The sequence below is a fragment of the Trichoderma camerunense genome (assembly GCF_050948025.1).
Source record: "Trichoderma camerunense strain CBS 138272 chromosome Unknown V8C40scaffold_2, whole genome shotgun sequence".
Classification (NCBI taxonomy): domain Eukaryota; kingdom Fungi; phylum Ascomycota; class Sordariomycetes; order Hypocreales; family Hypocreaceae; genus Trichoderma; species Trichoderma camerunense.
This window is the reverse complement of record NW_028145368.1, coordinates 1,042,552-1,060,463: the sequence shown is the minus strand read 5'-3', so window position 1 is coordinate 1,060,463 and position 17,912 is coordinate 1,042,552. Positions and strand designations below refer to the sequence as shown.

Sequence of the window (17,912 nt, the reverse complement as noted above, 5' to 3'; positions counted from 1 at the left end):
GACTCCACCATAACTTTTGACACGAGGTCAGGAGATTCCATAACTAGCGCGTCATTTTTGTCTGCTCCCTTGAAAACAAGCCAAAAACGGGCAGGGTGAGGACTAGCAAACACAGTTTGACTCTTCTAGCGCATCTGAATGCGGTATCATTATAATGCTATTAGCTACACATTCAAGCACATACGACCATAGATAGTGGAGAATTCGGGGTCCTGTCGAACTCTTTTCTTAAGTTCAACCTCTTCCACTTTTTGCATTCCAGCCTCCCAGGTCTCCATATTTGGATCCAGACGCTGCTGTCGTTAGAAGCCGACGAACTCCGCGCTAGGTTTACGTGTATGTATGGAGTATTAACTTCATAATCCACGGGTAGGATGTACTCGTACTGTGAAATGTGACCCATCCCGGTATTCAAACGGAGCTCACCTTACTACTGTTCTGATGCCTTTAGGTAGTTCTAACAACAGGTAATGACCTCGCAACCCAACATTTTAAGATAGTAGCTTATTCAATATTCTGTATTATAATTCTATATTATCTATTATTATTCCATTTTTTGTCTTACATGAACTGCATATCTTGAACCTGAATACTCTTTTATTTGACATTACATCACTTCACATTTTCTTCTTTCCTCGAGGTCAAAGTCAAAGGGAAGATTAACACAACGGTATCAGGATACCAATCTGTTTAAAAGCAAAGTCAAATTCATTTGTAATTTCTTATTTTAATCAACCGCTTCTCTCCGCGACTATAGTTCCTACATCCATATTTTTATAGGTCGTCTAATTATGACACCTATTTAGGCGCCTTGGCCCTCAGTCGGCGAAGATTATCTGCTGAAGAACCTAAGTATGATCTCCAACAAACTGCCAGTGACTTGATATAAGTTAACACTGACAGACCAAGTTTAATTTCCACTTGGTCATAATCTTGTTTAGTCATTTCCCGAAGGTACAATATGAATCACAATTGTTGCCTTTCTACCTGTCTTTAAGATGTACAGTTCGAATCTGAAGAAAGCTACATTGATCGCTCATAGGCGGCTGTCAAAATGATGTAAGTTACACATTCCTGGAGTTACTGCCAGCTGGCTAACGTGTAGGCAGTCTAAAAGTCTTGAAATCGGATTCAGAGAATAAAAAGCACATTTGTGTACCCACAAGAAGCTCCACTGAGGAAATCCCCATGAAGACATCAGTTGGCCAAGCACTCAAAGATATCAGTTGTGCTCTTGTCAAGACCACTGGACACACCATCCGAAAAAGGGTGGTTTATTGCGAGGCATCTCCCTTCAAGTTTCAACAAGCTTAGGGGGGGCTACCCACGTGTATCTTGCGACGATGAAGGATTCGACTTAAATAGCAGCATTTTCACTGCGATCGGTCTTAAGAGATGGCGGACACAAAGAGGACAAGCAATATAGGCACGCTGCGAGAGACATCCAACAGCATAGCCGACCTCCACCAGCACTGTGTCGTGGCAGATCGTGGTTACAGCTGGATGCCATTGTATCATGTGTGTAGGTATCATGTAATACTCCGTGTGACCGCCACTGCCACCATTGCGCCCGGCTAGGTCGCAGGCCGCAAACACTACGGTCGAATACATGTAGCTAAGCGCCCTGTTGTGACAGGATAATTATCATTCATGCCACTGGCATTGTGCTATTGGCTGCGCCAGCCAGTGAATGAGAGCTGCGCCACTGTGGTTGCTGTTGGGCCCGGCTCACACAGCTGCAGTATTCTACATGTACTCTTGTGAGAGCCCGTTATCATATAAAACTTCAGGTCTCCAGATGTTACAACTTTGAAGTCTCAGGTACAGATCAGCACAATCTATCCGGTCTGGAACAGGGAATTTCGAACATGGTGGCATGTTAAAAAGTGCAAACCACCACACTGACCTTACAAGTAGGCTACTAAGCAGAAGAAGACCCATAGCTGCGGCCCTTGCCGCCGTTCTATACGTTGTTGGTTCGTATATTGCGTCGTAGCCTATCATTCAGATTGATTGATAGATGCATTCATTTAACAGAATCTAATGGGCTGTGCAAGGCGGGTTGCCTCGCGGTGGTTAATGTGCTTGGTCTTGGTGAGGTTTTCACTATGGTAGCGTCTTCAGAAACAAGATAAAAATATGACTTGGTATCACCATCTGCCTAGAAATATGCTGAGTCGACACGTAGGTGTCCATCACATTGTGATCTCTCCATCCATATTTACAATAATCGTCAACGGACCCAAAGTCGACTTTTTTGCATATCTCAGAATCTATTTACACCCAGCCTTCACCATGGATGCATGTGCCGTGGATCCAATTGAAGCCGTGGACACGTTGCTCGCTCTGCCTGTCAAAGCAACGGCCATATACAAGAATGTGTCGGAGGGACGACTTGCTGATTCTAAACGCAAAATGGTTGATATCGCAGCAAAGCGTTTCCCAGAACTTGCAAATGCCATGGTAGAGGAATCCAAAAGCATGACTGAACTTCGGAATAAGCTGGGACAACCTGCACTTGAGAATGCCCGCAGTAATCGAGAGCTCACATTCACTCAAATTCAACTAAATAAGACCAAGGAATGGGGAATTGTCCTTACCACGAACGCAGCTGAAAGATTCACAGAGGCCATTGAAGATGTCTCTGCTACGGTTGCTCGCAACTCAGACAAGATTGCAGGGGCCATTGAAGATGTCTCTACTACGTTTGCTCGCAACACAGAGACAATCGCAGCCAGTTTCAATATGGTAGCCGAGAATAGTCAAAGGATCACCGATTCAGCGGACTATGTGGTCAGAGAACTCTATGGCATCTAGCTCATTGGAAGGTCACTGGTGGACCACATCAACTATTACGGGCGCTGGATGCAGACTGTGTCGGCTATCCAGATTGCACAGGGTTATCAGGCCATCCAGGTCCTGACCGACATCAGCGAGCACCTCGGAGAGGCAAACAACATCGCTGTGTCGGGGAGTGGTGGCCCCAACGGCTTTGCTCAGAATGTCTACGACTTTATCAATGAGCGGGTCGATGAAGTTGATCCGACGCAAGGGGATACTCATCGCTTTTTCGTTTACCATCCTGATACAAATTGGTACGGAGCTTTCCATCGGTTAATCAGGGAGAATCCGCTTTCGCCCATGTTCTGTGCCAAGTCGGACAACTTAGACACTCTATGTCAGTTCATGCAGGACATACGTACACAATTAAATGCCGAGTCTGATCATGGGAAGAGCATTGTGTTCCACCTTCTCATCCCTTCATGGTACCGCATTTCAATCAAGGAGCCATTACACTTTCCAGAGAGTCTTCAGCCATTTCGAGTTGAAGGGCGGAGGCACAAGGGCTCGCCTCTGGTGGCATTCAATCTTCCAGCGGCGCATGCTGGGCTCCTGAACGGAGTTGCAAATGTTCTTGACCCAAAAAACCAGAATAAGATAGCCCAGGGAGTTTCGACTGCTGTAACCGCTCCAACAGTGGGCTGGGGAATCAATGGCGCTTGCCTCGCTGCTGGTGCCGGGTTGGGTGTTGTCACAGGATTGGGAGCTTTAATTGCTATTCCAGTCTGGATCATCACTGCTGTACCGACTATGAGTATCGCAGCTCCGGCAATTGAGGAAACCATTTATGATGCTCTCCGAGAAGAAGCACCAAGGGTGCTAGGATCTACTCAACGCTTGAACTTGGGCGGGATGAGCTAAACTTTTCTTTTGCGCAGCAACTCCTATACAAATGTCTGCCTTTCTTTAGTGCCTCTTATTTCTTTACTAGTCATGGCTATTCAGGCAAGGGGACAGCGGGCGGAGAATCAGGTAGGTACTGACTACTGGCAACCGACGTGGAACGTGTGATGCGTGAAGTTGTTAGCACCGCAAGAGACCGAGAAATAGGGGAGATTACCCACAGTCCGCCCGCCTTCAAGTTGATATAATAATTGAATTTTTTCTCATTTGTCTTACAACTCGCTATTTGCTTTGCGTTCCCCTTCTTGAGGGGTCTCCGAATCCTTGAATGCATCCACTCCATTGGCTTCAGAATAAATCACTGTGCAAAGAGGACCGCGTAGGCAAAATTTGGACCTAGACTTTTCGACTTCGGATACTTCGGACGACACAAGTTAAGTCTCATAGTAGATTGGTGGTTTAGTGGTTGATTATCCGAGAGCGCAAACCGTTGTATGTTTTTATTTGCTCCCTTCCCACTCTAACCCCCTTGGATACTCAAGACACCTTGCTTCTTCATCCAGGAAAATACGGCCAGAGGTAGTGGAGAATTCGGGATCTTGCCAAGCTCTTCACTTGGGTGTGATGTCTTCCATTTATTTGCATCTCAAGTCTCCAAATCTGTACTTACATGATTCCGTTTTCAGTGGTTAACCAACCCGGCGCTAAGATACTCACCACCGTTTAATCCACCACCAATAAAGAAAAGATCTTGGTTTCGAGGGAACAACGTTATTCCAACTGTGCTTACTCTACTGGATAGTCCGTCGGCATTTATTAGTTACATGTCTCTAGACCAGGTAACCATAGAATTTATTTACGATTTGAATCACCTATCTTGAATCCCACCAGCCTTGACTCTTTTACTCTCAATGATCTCCTCAAAAGCGTATTCACTAATTGCCTTTCGGCAGCGGACTGCACTGCGGCCACCAACCAGCTTACTACGTCCATATCTCATGAGTCGCCCCAAGGGTTCAACACATCCGACCTCATCAATATATCATCGCTACCACTCTAATATGCCCCCAAAGTCAAGCGAACATCCAAAGATAACTTGCCAATGCGGCACCATTTCCCTCAGAGCCTCGCGCCCTGAACCTCTCAGCAAATATGTATGCCACTGCACGGAATGCCAGAAACAATCGGCTTCCGCATTTGGTACCTCTGCCATCTTCCCATCTGAGGGCATGTGGCCATTTCCCAAACATTTACAGCAACACATTGGCATGTGGGCCAGACGAGCGGATTCCGGCAACACAGTAGAGTGCTATTTCTGCAAAGTGTGTGGCGTTCGTATCCTGCATCGGGTAATTTTCAAGGATGGTACGCCTAGGCCCTCACTTGCGGTCAAAGGTGGCTGCGTTGAAGGTTTTAATCTGGAGGGTGCTAGGCATATTTATACAAGGTCGGCTCTGGTTCCTGTGCCGGAGGGCAGTGAGCCAGGAGCACCACGTGTGAAGCCATGAGTAACAAAGTTTCTATAGAGTTTCTATAGTTTCTCAATCTAGCTCTCTAGGGTTTAAAGACGTAGTTCATGATGCATATCATTATCAGAAGTTATAGAAAGCTTGTCTATTATAGGAGTGGATTGAACGAGAGGAAAGGTCAAGCAATATACAATGTGAGATCTAGCAAATCTTGTCTGGAACTCACACCCCATTTCTAGCCCACTCTTGGGATAGCCATTGCTGTATCGCCGTCTCTGCCAAGCTAGCCCTTCTTTGTGCCCACCAATGCTCTGTTGAAGGAACAAGGATCCTTACGGCGCGATAAAAGTGATACAATAAGACCATTGCGTGAGGGTCTCCATGACTCACCATCGAGACGAACTGTTGGTCACACAGAACAGGGAATATAATAAGATACCGAGAAAGATTTGTTGTCAACTCGGGGCTCAAGCCCTCATACTCCTCCTCTTGTGCCTCTGGAAGGAAGGATAATATGAGGCAAAGGCGATCTACAATGCCATAATACCCTTTTAAAGAGTAGCCTGCTTCTTTAGACTCAGAAGGGCCTATTTCCGCTAGCTTTGGTATCTCAACGGCCCAGAAATCTTCTGGGGCAAGGTCGGAATCGCGAACAAAGGGGAGAGGCACGGAAAGGAGGGATAAACTGAGAGGTCGTTCATATGAGAAAAATCGCCTGAAGTTTTCCAGTGACTTTCTACTTAGCTTTGCAGCATTGACCAGGATATTCCGAGAGCTATGTCTAATGTGCGGCATCAATGGCGATGATCCCTGCAAGGAAAGAGGAATACAGCTCAAGAATACGTGCAAGACGCCCAGGCTGTGTTGGAAAACACGGTCTTGAAGCGGATCATATGACATAGCCCCGTCAGGCCCAAACACCACAAACTCGACATTGGACCACATCTTCATGTGCAGCAACGCAGTCGTGACCATAAACGCATCGACGTTGTATGCAGTGAGCTCACTAGAAAGGTCGTCACGGAAGAGGCATAGTGTCTTTATCAAATGAGTGGTTGCTGCTGTAGCATACTTCTGCTCGTCGGGAAAGAGAAACGACAGCTGCCTCGCTGACGCACAAAGTATGGCATGCATTAGAGAGGGGAAGCTGAAGGATAGCTGCATGGCAGTTTCCCAGGCACCCGAGTCAAAGAGGAGGGTAGGGATCGTTTGATGTTGAAAGTTGTGAAAGAGCTTCATGTGTAGCAAATTGACTTCATCCGATACCAATTTGTGTTGTAGTGAGACGCTCCGAGGTACTTGGTCAACAGCAAGGATCTCTTGCGGTCTTTCAACCTCTCGTCTGCGGCTGCCAGGAATCCAACAACTACAAGGCTCTTGGCGGCGAGTGCATGCCGAGCATCTTGGAACTCTCTCGTCACACTTGTGTATATGAATGACGCAGGTTAGCAGCATTCGGAGACCGGTGTCAACGTAATGTAGCGCCCATTAGACCGATGACCAACCTTTACTCGTCGTTTCCTGCACTGGTCACATCCGCGCTTGGATTTGTGATGCAGCCTTTTCTGCCTGAATGGGTCTACTACCAAGTTGGTTGGGATCTTGCATAACGCCGGTTCTGGACCGGAGTTCATAATGAAGACATTAGTGCAGTCGAGTAGCGACGGAGCGGTCGTCTTCTTTGCCTCATTGGGGGATGAGCCAGACGTTGATGCTGGTTCCATTACTGCGAGAGAGTACACGATCTTTACTTGATGTAGGGGAGTTGTCGTGTGGTTGGCGAAATCGGTGGTCGGGTTTGTCTGGACATCGGACTATACAAGGCGAGATGTAGATATCTCGGACACTAAACCCTACAAGACTAAACGAGCCGGATCTGGCGATGCGGAACCCCGAGATTTCGGCAAATGCGGGGCCTTATTGTAATACTCCGAAAAGGGGGCTCGGACATTGAAGTAGTCAGTTCTTCATTTGTCAAATAGGAAATATTTCATGTACATAGGATTGCTGATTTGCTGGCGTTGGTGGATTCGCTGATCCATTGAGTTGAACGAGCCCCCGCCTCGTTTAGTCCAATCCGTCTTAGAAACTGATAAACACATCGCTCAGACATGTCGGACTCATATGAAACAAGCTACATCCTTCTAAGATGTGAGGGATGCCTTACATACTCTGCGCGGCCTATCGGTCATTCGAGAATTCCGAAGTAAGTATATAAGTGCTAGATGCATTGCTTGATGTTGTTCAAAGTTTCAATACTATCCTCATCGGACACTTTGCAAGTTTTCAGCTCTTACAGGATCAATACACCACTTCAATATGGCACTCACAACACCAGCGATGCAGAAAGTTTTCAGCTATGATAACTTTCGCTTAGCCCCAAACTTCGACGCACAAGCCCAATCTGCTTTTCTCCGTCCCAATCCCAAGCTTGAACAATGCTTGGCCAACTCGGCAGCCAAAGGCCTTCCACCCATCAGTGTCCTCCCCATGGCTGGTCAACATCTATCCATTCTCGCTCAGCTCATGGGAGTCAAGTCAGTTCTCGAAGTTGGTACGCTGGGAGGCTACTCGTCCATCTGTTTTGCGGAAGCGGGAGCCAAGGTGACCAGTATCGAAATCGACCCAAAACATCGGGACACGGCATTGGAGAATGTCAAAGGCCTCGATGCAGAGGTTCTTCTTGGATCAGCGCTGGATGTATTGCCGAAACTTGCGGAGGAAGGGAGGCAGTTTGACATGGTATTTATCGACGCGGACTTTGAAGATCAGTGGGAGCACTTCGACTGGGCGGTCAAGTTGACGCGTCTCGGTGGATGTATCTTTCTGGACGATGTGATTCCATCTATGATTAAGAATGGGCAAGAAGAAGGGGGCGAGACTATCTTGACAAAGATTGGCAGAGATGAGCGAGTCCAGGCCACACTGATGCCGACAGTGGCTTGTCATTCGATGATACCTAACCCTGTGTTTACTGGCTTCATCCTCGCCGTGGTTAAGAGCCACTGATGCCTACAAGATCCTGTAGAAAAGCACCAGAGATAAATATTGAATCTAAGTAGCTATAGTCAGATATATTAAATAACAGAAGTCATCCACCATTCTTTTTTCCTCATGATATCAAAGTCAACGTCGGTGTATTCCCCAATGTTGTCTTCTCTAAAGCTCATGAAAAGTCTCTCTGTCCTGTCGTATTCTTCAAGTATGGTAGGCAATAGAGCACTATGGCACTGGCAATTGATGCGCTCCCAATAATCACCTCAAGACAGGTGTGGGAAATCGGCAGTCCAGGTAGCAGTGTAAGCATCTTGTGGCAAATAATACAGTGATCGAATGCTCTCCGTAATCAGGATTAAGCGAGCGAAGAAGTAGAAGAAATTGGCAAATCCAATGATGGTCTTAATCACGACCCTCTCTGTTTTCGTTGCCTCCTTTGGATTCTTTCCCAACCACGGTAAGTGACTGCTGCCGTACAGAGCAGGGCACGCAATAGTCATAGTGGCAGATATCTTCCACAGCAAGCCCTCAACAGGAGTTGGAAACTGGAGATTCCATGCGAGGAGATGAATCCCGCCAAAAGACACAACAGTGGTCATTGCAACAACCAACGACTTTGTGTCAATGACCTTTAAATCTCCCGCAGTCTCATGAAAGGCAACACTAGGCATGTAATAATGCCTGTATTGTACTAACGGAAACTGCATATATGGAAATGGAGCGGCGTTGACAATTGCCTCGAAGGCTTCTTCGGAAACACTAGACGCGGCAGCCTTTACATATACTGGTGTGTTGATATCCTTTGGTTTGTCCCATTCAACGATATATAAGATGATTGCTGTAACTGAGAAAGCGACGGTGCCGAGCTCCAATTGCGCGAATGGATGACGGTAGTATACTCGAGCACAGAGCTGGACGACCATCCAGATGACTTGTATCACAGCCAGGACCTTTACTAAAGCATCTGACTTATTCTTGTCGTTGATCTCTGCCGTCTTAATATCCGGCAATTTGGTAATAATCCCGTGTTCTAAGGCAGCAGCAAGCTGCATTGAATCCAGTGTCCATAAGCTTCCAGACAGCGCGGCAATAGTTTGGATCTTCCAGTATGGCTGATCTTTAAGTTTCTCCTTCACCTTAATTGCGACTCTTACGTGCGGCTCATGCCGTTTCCATGGGATTTCGCACCCTCCAAACCATCGGCTTTGCCTTCGTTCGAACTGTGTGATAAAATCACCTCCAGGACAAAGGGGCTCAGATTCGATGTCTCCTGATGATCTGATGTCTTGTTGAGATGGCATAGGTGCTTCACGGGCAACTTGATTATCTTCTTGGGCATATCTTTGAGCTTGTGCGGATATGATGGTATCTCCGCTTTGGGAAATAGCCTGTTGGATAGGCCTTGGAATCTCATCAGTTGGTCGAGTCTCTCGCGTCTTTTCCAAACCGTACTTCTCGTTATTAATACTTTGGTCTTCAGTGTTGGAGAAGTCAATGACAATTCCTCCCATGTCTGCAAGAATTGTTTGCTGTAAATACCACTCAGTCTCGCTTCCCGCAAGCGCTTTCAGCAATGCATTGTTCTCCTTGGTACCAAGCATCTTCTTCGTTGTAAAGGTAGTAAGGAATTCCGGGGCAATAAGCATGACGCCCGCCCAATAAACTTTCCGGGAAAAATGAAATAGAGTTTTGTAAATCTTTTGTTTCGAAAACAGCTTTTTATAAATGGGGTCGGCCGGTCGCGGTTCTTTGGGCCTGAGCTCGGGTGGCACATTGGGACGAAGGATGGACCAGGTGCAGAGTAAGATGACACTGAAGCAACTCCAGATGATTTGCATAGTCGCGCGTATGTTTGGTGCGTTGACGAAGCCAATAGGCACGGTATCTGGAAGGGTACAGTTTGGATTGAAGCGATGAAATTTGTCCATGGTGGGCAGATGGATATGTGTAAGTGTAATACAGCCGCTCTTCCAGTCTTCTCACAATCTAAGACACGAATTTGTAAAGATACAAAAGGTGTATTCCATGATCAATAATTGCAGGGTATTAATACTCCCAAACTCGTACTCTACAGTATTCTCTGTAGCCAATGACGATGGCTCTTGGTGAAGAGTTTCCCGATCGTTACAAGGCACTAGGACTGTCGCGCATATATTTCCACAATCACAACAGCTCACAACGACTTTAAATTAATGAACTAGATTGATGTTGCGTATTGTAGCTAACTCCTCTACGTATAAATCTTTCCATAGACCTATTAGGTACTTCCTCAGGTGTCGGCCACGAAAGCTCGCAGTTGTGGCTGCCAGAACGTCGCCTCGGAAGAGCACACCATCGCCAAACAAACTGACGCATTGCCACGTAGGATGCGCATCATAATGCATTTAAATATGTGAGGGGAAGGCTACTCGCAAAGAGTTAGCTGAATAAGAGTGGATGCTGTGCGTCCACGTATGTTTTCATCAAGTGCGCGAGGTCTGCTGGCAATTATATTAAACATTAATACCCATATATTTGTCGTTGTGTCCATTCTTATCTTGTTTCATGCATGAAATACATGAAACACACCGAACATACTTTTGATTGGGTAACATTCAGGATACCTGGAACCTATCATCGCTTCCATGAGCCAGCCTGATTACTTGGCATGGAGTTGGAGGTATGAATGGAGGAGACAGTTGCTGACTTATGTACTTTTCACACACAGCAAGTATGGCCAATATGATTCTGCCTCGTATTTTCCATGTGATTACAAACAAGGCGGCATTGCTTTCGGCCGTACTATCTGAATACCTGGCATTCAACAATAGGCATCATTACTGCTTCCCAGCCACATGTGTCAACTACATACGCGCCAAACGGAACTCTCACGATATCAAGTCTGAAATATTATCATTGATCAAATATTAGAATCAGCGTGCTCTTGATAATTTATGCTGCGTAGTACATTTGGAGTTGTTTTCTCCATATTGCTGCAAGCAGCACGGTTTATGAAGACACCAAACTCCACCCACCTGTTTGCTCTTCGACAGCCTAGTTAGTGGCGTTTATTATTGATTTGACCAATTTAAGACTATAATGACTTATCCCAATGAACCTCAAATGTCACAAGGCCAAATTACAGTAAATGACAATTTCCTTATAGATTAGAGTACTCACATTGACCCTAACATGGAGAGGGTTCTATTGCAGAAGCTCAAAGCCTTTTATCATAGCTCTTCATGCCACAGCATTCTATGGTAATATTTGTTCGACCCCAGTGCAATAGAGATTTCAACGTCCACGCCGAAATGAGAATTACAGGAGCATTATTAAACAACAACCAATTCTGCCAACTTATAAGCCAGTTACCCCCGAGATCAAGCACATACGACCATAGGAAGTGAAAAATTGGGGGTCCCGTCAGCTTCTTTTTCATGGGCCAACGTCTTCCTTTTTTTAGCTCCCTAGGCCTCCGAAACTAGAGTTGCTAAGCATCTCTTGAGTAAGATACTAAGAACTCGAAGGGAACAGTTTTCTCGTGGGCTTCTATTAGCAGATATAGAGTGGATAAGCGACATACCCGGTGGGTTTCTGTAAAAATGCTTCTTTAAGCTTACTAGGTACATGTAGTTACTTAACAGTAGGTCGAAATAATGTAGAAGAAAATAGGTGCTATCTGAGGCCCAGAAGACGGGGATTCCGATGGATTGGATAATAATTGAATGCTCGTTCATCGTAGCTATTTTCTAGGCAACTATAAGGCTGGTTTATAATGCATATGTGTGCATGTACGGGATACATAAGAAAGTCGTATTGATGCCCGAATTGGCGGCCTAACTGAGGGGCACCTTTCATCACGCTGATTTCCCTTGGAAATAGGCCATTAATACATGCACGTATTTACTTATAATTCGATATAGTACTACCTATTGCTTTTCCGTACCTAACCTAGTAGTGCCGGATATTGTAGCGGAAAAGAATATAGGAGCACAATAACGACTTGCGCCCACATTCGCTCAACTCATAGTCGCTTAGCCTGATCTTTGCATCTTTTCATATCCTCTATTGCCTTCTCATGTGTTCCGATAGCCATACTTGCTAATCCACACATTATTTTCCTAGTTCTCGAGGATTAGGATACAGCTTCTACATCGCTGCGTATAGGTCGCGTCATTGTCGTGGTGCAATCCCATACTTTGCGACACCCCATTGCGTTGTCGAGGCCATGGGCGAAAAACATCAGTCAAAAATCTCGAGGTTTAAGAGGCTTCTCAGGCGTGATGCATCGCCACTGCCTCCATCTTCTGGACCGCGCGTAGGTCAGGAGATCCCGGACGCCAGAGCAGCGGAACTTGAAACTTCAAGTCAGGCAACGATAGCGGAGGGGCAATCTTTAGGCTCGAAACCACTTACGAGCAGCACTACAAGGGCCGAACCAACAGAGCAGCAATGCACAAGCTCTTCAAAATCCCAGGACCTATGGAACGCTGCTTATGAAAGCCTCGCAGAGGATAAGGATACTGTAAAACTTGTCAGGGCGTATGTAACGATCTTGGCGACAGTCCTCAAGACTACGCTTCCCGAAGACGAAGTTTTGACACATGTCAGCGATCGAACTAAACGACAGGATTTTATGAGGAAGCTGGTGGAAGAGGGCCAAGCGAGGCTCTCAGTCTCCACGACGTCCAATGTTTTGAACGGAGTGGGTGCTGTTGCGGAATTCATCGATTCTGTAAAGGGACTCGTCGATGTCGCTGTCGGGAATATCCCACAGGCCGCGCTTCCATGGGCTGGTGTTTGTATCGGATTACAGGTAACTAACATTCTCACCATTCTTATAATTTAGCGATTAATCTCCGCCAGATCCTCACAAATCCTGCTAAAGCAACAAAATCCAACCTGGACGGCATGGCGCATGTTATCTCTAGAATGGAGTGGTATTGCTCCCTGACCGAATGCCTTATGGAGAAAAATGACGTCGATGAGTCTGCGTTGATCCTGTCTCAACTGGAAAAGGAGATCATTTCTCTTTACAAGGCTCTCCTCCAGTATCAAATGAACAGCATATGCTCTTACTACCGGCATCAAGGCCTTCAGTTCCTCCGGGGGCTTGCGAATTTGGATAGTTGGGAGAATGATTACAAGTCTATAAGGGATGCGGAAGATGTCCTCCGCCACGATTTAGACCAGTACATCAAGGTCCAGGGAAAGATTATGCTGGAGGGACTCCTTGGACGTGCCAAAGGAATGGTCGAGCTACTTGGGGACCTTCGTCAGACACTTCAAGACATCGTCATTCATCAGAAGAGCAACTTGGATGAAAAGAACAAACAGTGCCTTAGGGATCTTTTCGTGGTAGATCCACAAGATGACATGAAGAAGATTGAGAAAAACAAAGATACGCTACTCAGTGAGGCAAACAATTGGATATTCCAAATGGAGGAATACCAAGCATTCACAAATTGGAACGACACCGGATCTATGCTACCATCATGTCGATTACTATGGATTAAGGGCCATGCCGGCACTGGAAAAACAATGCTTCTAATGGGTATTATTCGCGAGCTCCTAAGCCACTCGGCGGCATTTGCACCTAAAGTTTCTCACTTTTTCTGTCAAGGCACAGTTAAGGCCTTAAATACTGGTACAGCCACTTTGAGATGTTTAATTTGGATGCTCCTTATACAGCAACCACATTTAATCTCTCATTTGAAAGCAAAGTACGATAATGCAGGTGCTTCTCTTTTTGAAGGCGACTGTGTATTTATTTCTCTAAATGATGCGTTTGAGAATATGTTGAAGGATCCCAAGTTATCTCCGGTGTATCTCGTGGTTGATGCTCTTGACGAGTGTGAGCAGGACCTGGGCGATCTCAAGAGACTTATTTTCACTTCGCTTACAATCTCCCCTAAAGTAAAGTGGCTAGTATCAAGCCGCCCAACAGTTGATCTCAGGGTTCCAGAAACAGAAGGCTCGTTGGTCGAGCTCGATTCCCAGAAGCTGCAAAAACCAGTCAATGCGTTTATTGATCATAAAATTTCCTTACTCAAAGGCAGACCAGGATACACTGATGAAATATTGGAACAAGCCAGGAAGGAAGTCAGCCAGCGAGCTGAAAACACCTTTCTTTGGGTGGCTTTGGTGTTCAAGGAACTTGATAAAGAAGACGGAAACCATATTGTGGTGGATGGAATGTACACTCTCGACATCATTAAGGAAATCCCTTCGGGCCTGTCGAAATTATACGACTATATGATGGGCAAGATTGAAAAGGGATTGAGACAAGACCGCGAATACTGCAGAAATGTGCTGGTGGCTGCTCTTCTTGCATTTCGCCCTTTAACCCTTTCTGAAGTCGGAGTGCTCGCCCACTTGCCAGACAAAACCCCAGCGACTATTGTTCGAAAGTGCGGTTCATTTCTAACAGTTCAGAACGAAACGGTGTACTTGATCCACCAGTCAGCGAAAGATTATCTACAGGAGCATTACAGACCTAAGCTCTGGAAATCCAAGGATCAGCCAGCTGAGATGTCGCAAGGGCATGAAGACATCGCAATGTATTCGATCAGAGCAATGTCCTCGGGGCTCAGACAAAACATGTACAACCTCGATTACGGCTTCAAACCGAACGATATGAGACCTCCGCAGCCGGATGCTCTGGCTTCAATACAATACTCCTGCGTCTTTTGGGCCGATCACCTTACCGCAGCAATTGGGGAGGGAGTTCTTGCGGATGATGGAGAAGTATTAAAGTTTCTGAGGGAGAAATTTCTTTACTGGCTAGAAAGCCTATCTCTCGTGGGAAACCTTCTGGAGGGTATAGATGCAATAAGGAAGCTTCTATCTATCGCCCAGGTAGGTGCAAAATTACAATGTATTTTCGTTACGCGCAGCTACTGATCACTTCCAGAAATCGAACCTAAATTCCCAGCTCACTCGGTTCCTGGAAGATGCCGAGAGATTCATCCAAAGCCATGGATCAATTATAGAACGAGCTCCGCTACAAGCATATGGCTCCGCACTGGTATTCAGTCCAACGACAAGCGAGGTCAAGGCCGCGCAATGGAGGCATAGGCTACCGTTTATCAAAATTCTGGCAGGGGTTAAATTCCTATGGGATTCACACCGACAGACCCTCGATGCAGGTGACGTAGTCAACTTTATGACCTTCTCGCCCAATGGCAGAGTGCTTGCCTCCACGTTGGGTCGTAATGTTGAATTCTGGGAGGCATCCACGGGAAGCCATCAACGGACACTAGAGGGACACCATTCAAAGGTAAGGTCTATAGCATTCTCATCTGACGGCAAGATATTTGCCTCGTCATCTGATGACAATACTATTCGACTTTGGGAAGCGTCTACCGGAAGCCATAAACGGACACTAGCCGGACACCGTGGAAGGGTCGAGTCTATAGCCTTCTCACCTGACGACACGATATTGGCCTCATCGTCACTTGACAGTACTGTTCGACTCTGGGATATTGCTTTAGGGAGCTGTCGGCAAACAATCGAGGAACGTGATGATGGAATTAGAGAAAGATCTGTAGCCTTCTCACCTGACGGCAGGATCTTAGCCTCGGTATCAAGCAATGGGCTCACTCGGCTATGGGACGTAGCTCTTGGGAAATACCAACAAAAAGGCGATGAATTAAATTCGGTCCACCGTGTAATCTTTTCACCTGATGGTAATACTCTAGCCGTTGTAGGGGTCGATCACTCCATTCAGCTCTGGGATACAAGTTCATGGAGAAAGCTGAAAACGCTCGATACTAATGATCACCAAAGCTCTTCCTTGGCTTTCTCGCCTAATGGTAAGATGCTAGCTTTCATGGGGCCTGAAAATAGTATCCTACTCTGGGATATGGATACAGATGGCATCTGGGACACACTCGTGGGACACCGCGCCACAATCACGAGTCTCGCTTTTTCGCCTGATGGTATGACACTAGCCTCTGCCTCATGGGACAGGACTATTAAGCTCTGGGATACAAGTTTAGGGAAACGCCATGGTACGGTTGAAGAGGATAACATGTGGCATTCCGGGGCGTCGATTTGCACGACCTTTTCGCCCGACGGCGAGACAATTGTGTCGGCTTCGCGCAGTGGTTTCCAGGTTTGGGATACAGCTAGGGGGGGCTGTGAGCCAACAATCTCTCAAAAGCACGAGGGACACCCATATAGAACTACTGTAGCCTTTTCGCCGGACGGCAAGACGCTGGCCCTGGCGTTGGATGATGGCATCGAGCTCTGGGACACGGCCACTTGGACATGCCGGCTGATGCAGAAGGGAGCTCAGCCGTTTGATCTATATGACACAACGGCAGCTGCTATAGCGTTCTCGCCGGACAGCAAGACGCTGGCCACGGCGTCACGAGACGAGGCTATTTCGTGCTGGTTGTGGGACGTGGCTACGGGCAGCACCCTGTGGACCTGGGATAGAGACTGGGGGACGAATATTAAGATTCGCTCTGTGGCATTCTCACCGGACGGCAAGACGCTAGCATCTGCGTTGGATGATTGCATCGACCTCTGGGATGCGGCCACGGGGATTCATCAGCAGGGGTTGAGTCTCGAGGGCCAAATCCCGGACTTCGAACTTCTGGACTTCTCACTTCTGGCCTTCTCGCCCAACGGGAAGACTCTAGCATCTGTGTCGAACGGGTCCAGATACGGCGACATCTGGCTCTGGCACGAGGATGCTGGGCGCTGGAGCAACCCACAGAAGCTGATCAAGGACCACGCTTTTTGCTTGGGCTTCTCCCCTGACGGCGCACACCTGCTGGTCGACCATCGACCGGTTCGGCTGACGTCTACATCAGCCTCTCTCGAAGAGCGTTTTGATGAGGATCCTGCCGAATCATTCCTGTACTTCGAGCTAGAGTGGATAATGTTGAATGGCAAAGAGCTTCTTTGGCTTCCTGCCGACTACAGACCTTATCCAAGGTATAGTGTAATCGTACATGGTAACAAGATGGCCTGGATAAATCAAGCTGGGAGCCAAATGTTCTTCCAAGTCGGATTTGCAGAAGGAATTCCACGGCAAACCGAATAACCGGGTGCCTGCTCCTTTGGCACTGGGGGGCTGTTGGTTATACAGACAAGAAGCACCAACTAATATGTACTGATAAAGATTGCTCGTGGTCGGTACCATTGTAGGATTTGTGCCATTATCATGGTGATGGGACTTATGTCTCAGACCGCAGCCAAAGCTCGCTCAAGCCAATATAAAACTGCGGCATTGTTGAGGGAGGCCACATGCCGTGGATCCAAGGTCTACCGCCAGCCATATGACTCGCGCGCTAGGGAAAGATACCTGTACCTAGGTATTACTGCGAAAGACACGTCATAGCTTGTTTTCTTTAGCCATTGGTGATCTTCGACAAGCGAGTTGCAGTATGCTGATTTGACAACATTATGTGTGTCCTGATCGAAACGCACATACCTAGGTAGGTTATAAGTCACTTCGATGGTTATCCAAGCACATACGACCATAGGTAGAGGAGAACTCGGGGTCCCGTCTGCTCCCCCATAGATAAGCCTCTAACCGGCAGATTAGTAGTTGAGTGGGTGACCATCAGCGAACACCGGCTGTTGTATGTTTTTGTAAAATTTTTGGAAGTTTTGCTGTCTTTTCTTTCCTTTTATATTGTGATGTCGGTGCGGAACAAACCCTTGTCTTTTCGGTGTGTGTGTTTCATGCAGGTTGCGTGGGGTTTATGCAGGCTTAGTCATCTGATCTCATCGCCAGTTAAAATCGTCCCATCTTACGTACCTAGAAGA

The 17,912-nt window shown here is 46.8% G+C and overlaps 6 protein-coding genes across 6 annotated transcripts; 4 read left to right on the top strand and 2 right to left on the bottom strand.

The window, feature by feature from the left end:
• Positions 1-2,295: 2,295 nt before the first annotated feature.
• On the top strand, positions 2,296-3,702 carry V8C40DRAFT_261432 (uncharacterized protein; the record flags this gene model as incomplete). Its single annotated transcript, XM_083219263.1, has 2 exons — positions 2,296-2,748; positions 2,818-3,702. The coding sequence occupies 2 exons, from the start codon at positions 2,296-2,298 to the stop codon at positions 3,700-3,702; spliced, it is 1,338 nt and encodes a 445-aa protein (XP_083077757.1).
• A 793-nt stretch (positions 3,703-4,495) lies between these two features.
• Positions 4,496-5,337, top strand: V8C40DRAFT_232657 (GFA family protein). Its single transcript, XM_083213189.1, has one exon. It carries the CDS (start codon positions 4,596-4,598, stop codon positions 5,190-5,192), a length of 597 nt encoding a protein of 198 aa, XP_083077756.1. The 5' UTR covers positions 4,496-4,595; the 3' UTR covers positions 5,193-5,337.
• On the bottom strand, positions 5,292-6,929 carry V8C40DRAFT_232656 (Zn(II)2Cys6 transcription factor domain-containing protein). Its single transcript, XM_083213188.1, has 2 exons — positions 6,659-6,929; positions 5,292-6,575 (listed from the first exon to the last, which is right to left on the bottom strand). The coding sequence occupies exons 1-2, from the start codon at positions 6,875-6,877 to the stop codon at positions 5,376-5,378; spliced, it is 1,419 nt and encodes a 472-aa protein (XP_083077755.1). The 5' UTR covers positions 6,878-6,929; the 3' UTR covers positions 5,292-5,375.
• Positions 6,930-7,329: 400 nt separating this feature from the next.
• V8C40DRAFT_232655 (S-adenosyl-L-methionine-dependent methyltransferase) lies at positions 7,330-8,249 on the top strand. Its single transcript, XM_083213187.1, has one exon. The coding sequence runs from the start codon at positions 7,473-7,475 to the stop codon at positions 8,160-8,162; it is 690 nt and encodes a 229-aa protein (XP_083077754.1). The 5' UTR covers positions 7,330-7,472; the 3' UTR covers positions 8,163-8,249.
• Positions 8,250-8,413: 164 nt separating this feature from the next.
• Positions 8,414-10,078, bottom strand: V8C40DRAFT_272440 (uncharacterized protein; the record flags this gene model as incomplete). Its single annotated transcript, XM_083220359.1, has 1 exon — positions 8,414-10,078. The coding sequence occupies one exon, from the start codon at positions 10,076-10,078 to the stop codon at positions 8,414-8,416; it is 1,665 nt and encodes a 554-aa protein (XP_083077753.1).
• Positions 10,079-12,041: 1,963 nt separating this feature from the next.
• Positions 12,042-17,446, top strand: V8C40DRAFT_232651 (WD40 repeat-like protein). The gene is made up of 3 exons (XM_083213186.1): positions 12,042-12,945; positions 12,996-14,987; positions 15,043-17,446. The coding sequence occupies exons 1-3, from the start codon at positions 12,358-12,360 to the stop codon at positions 17,182-17,184; spliced, it is 4,722 nt and encodes a 1,573-aa protein (XP_083077752.1). The 5' UTR covers positions 12,042-12,357; the 3' UTR covers positions 17,185-17,446.
• The last annotated feature ends 466 nt before the right edge of the window (positions 17,447-17,912 follow it).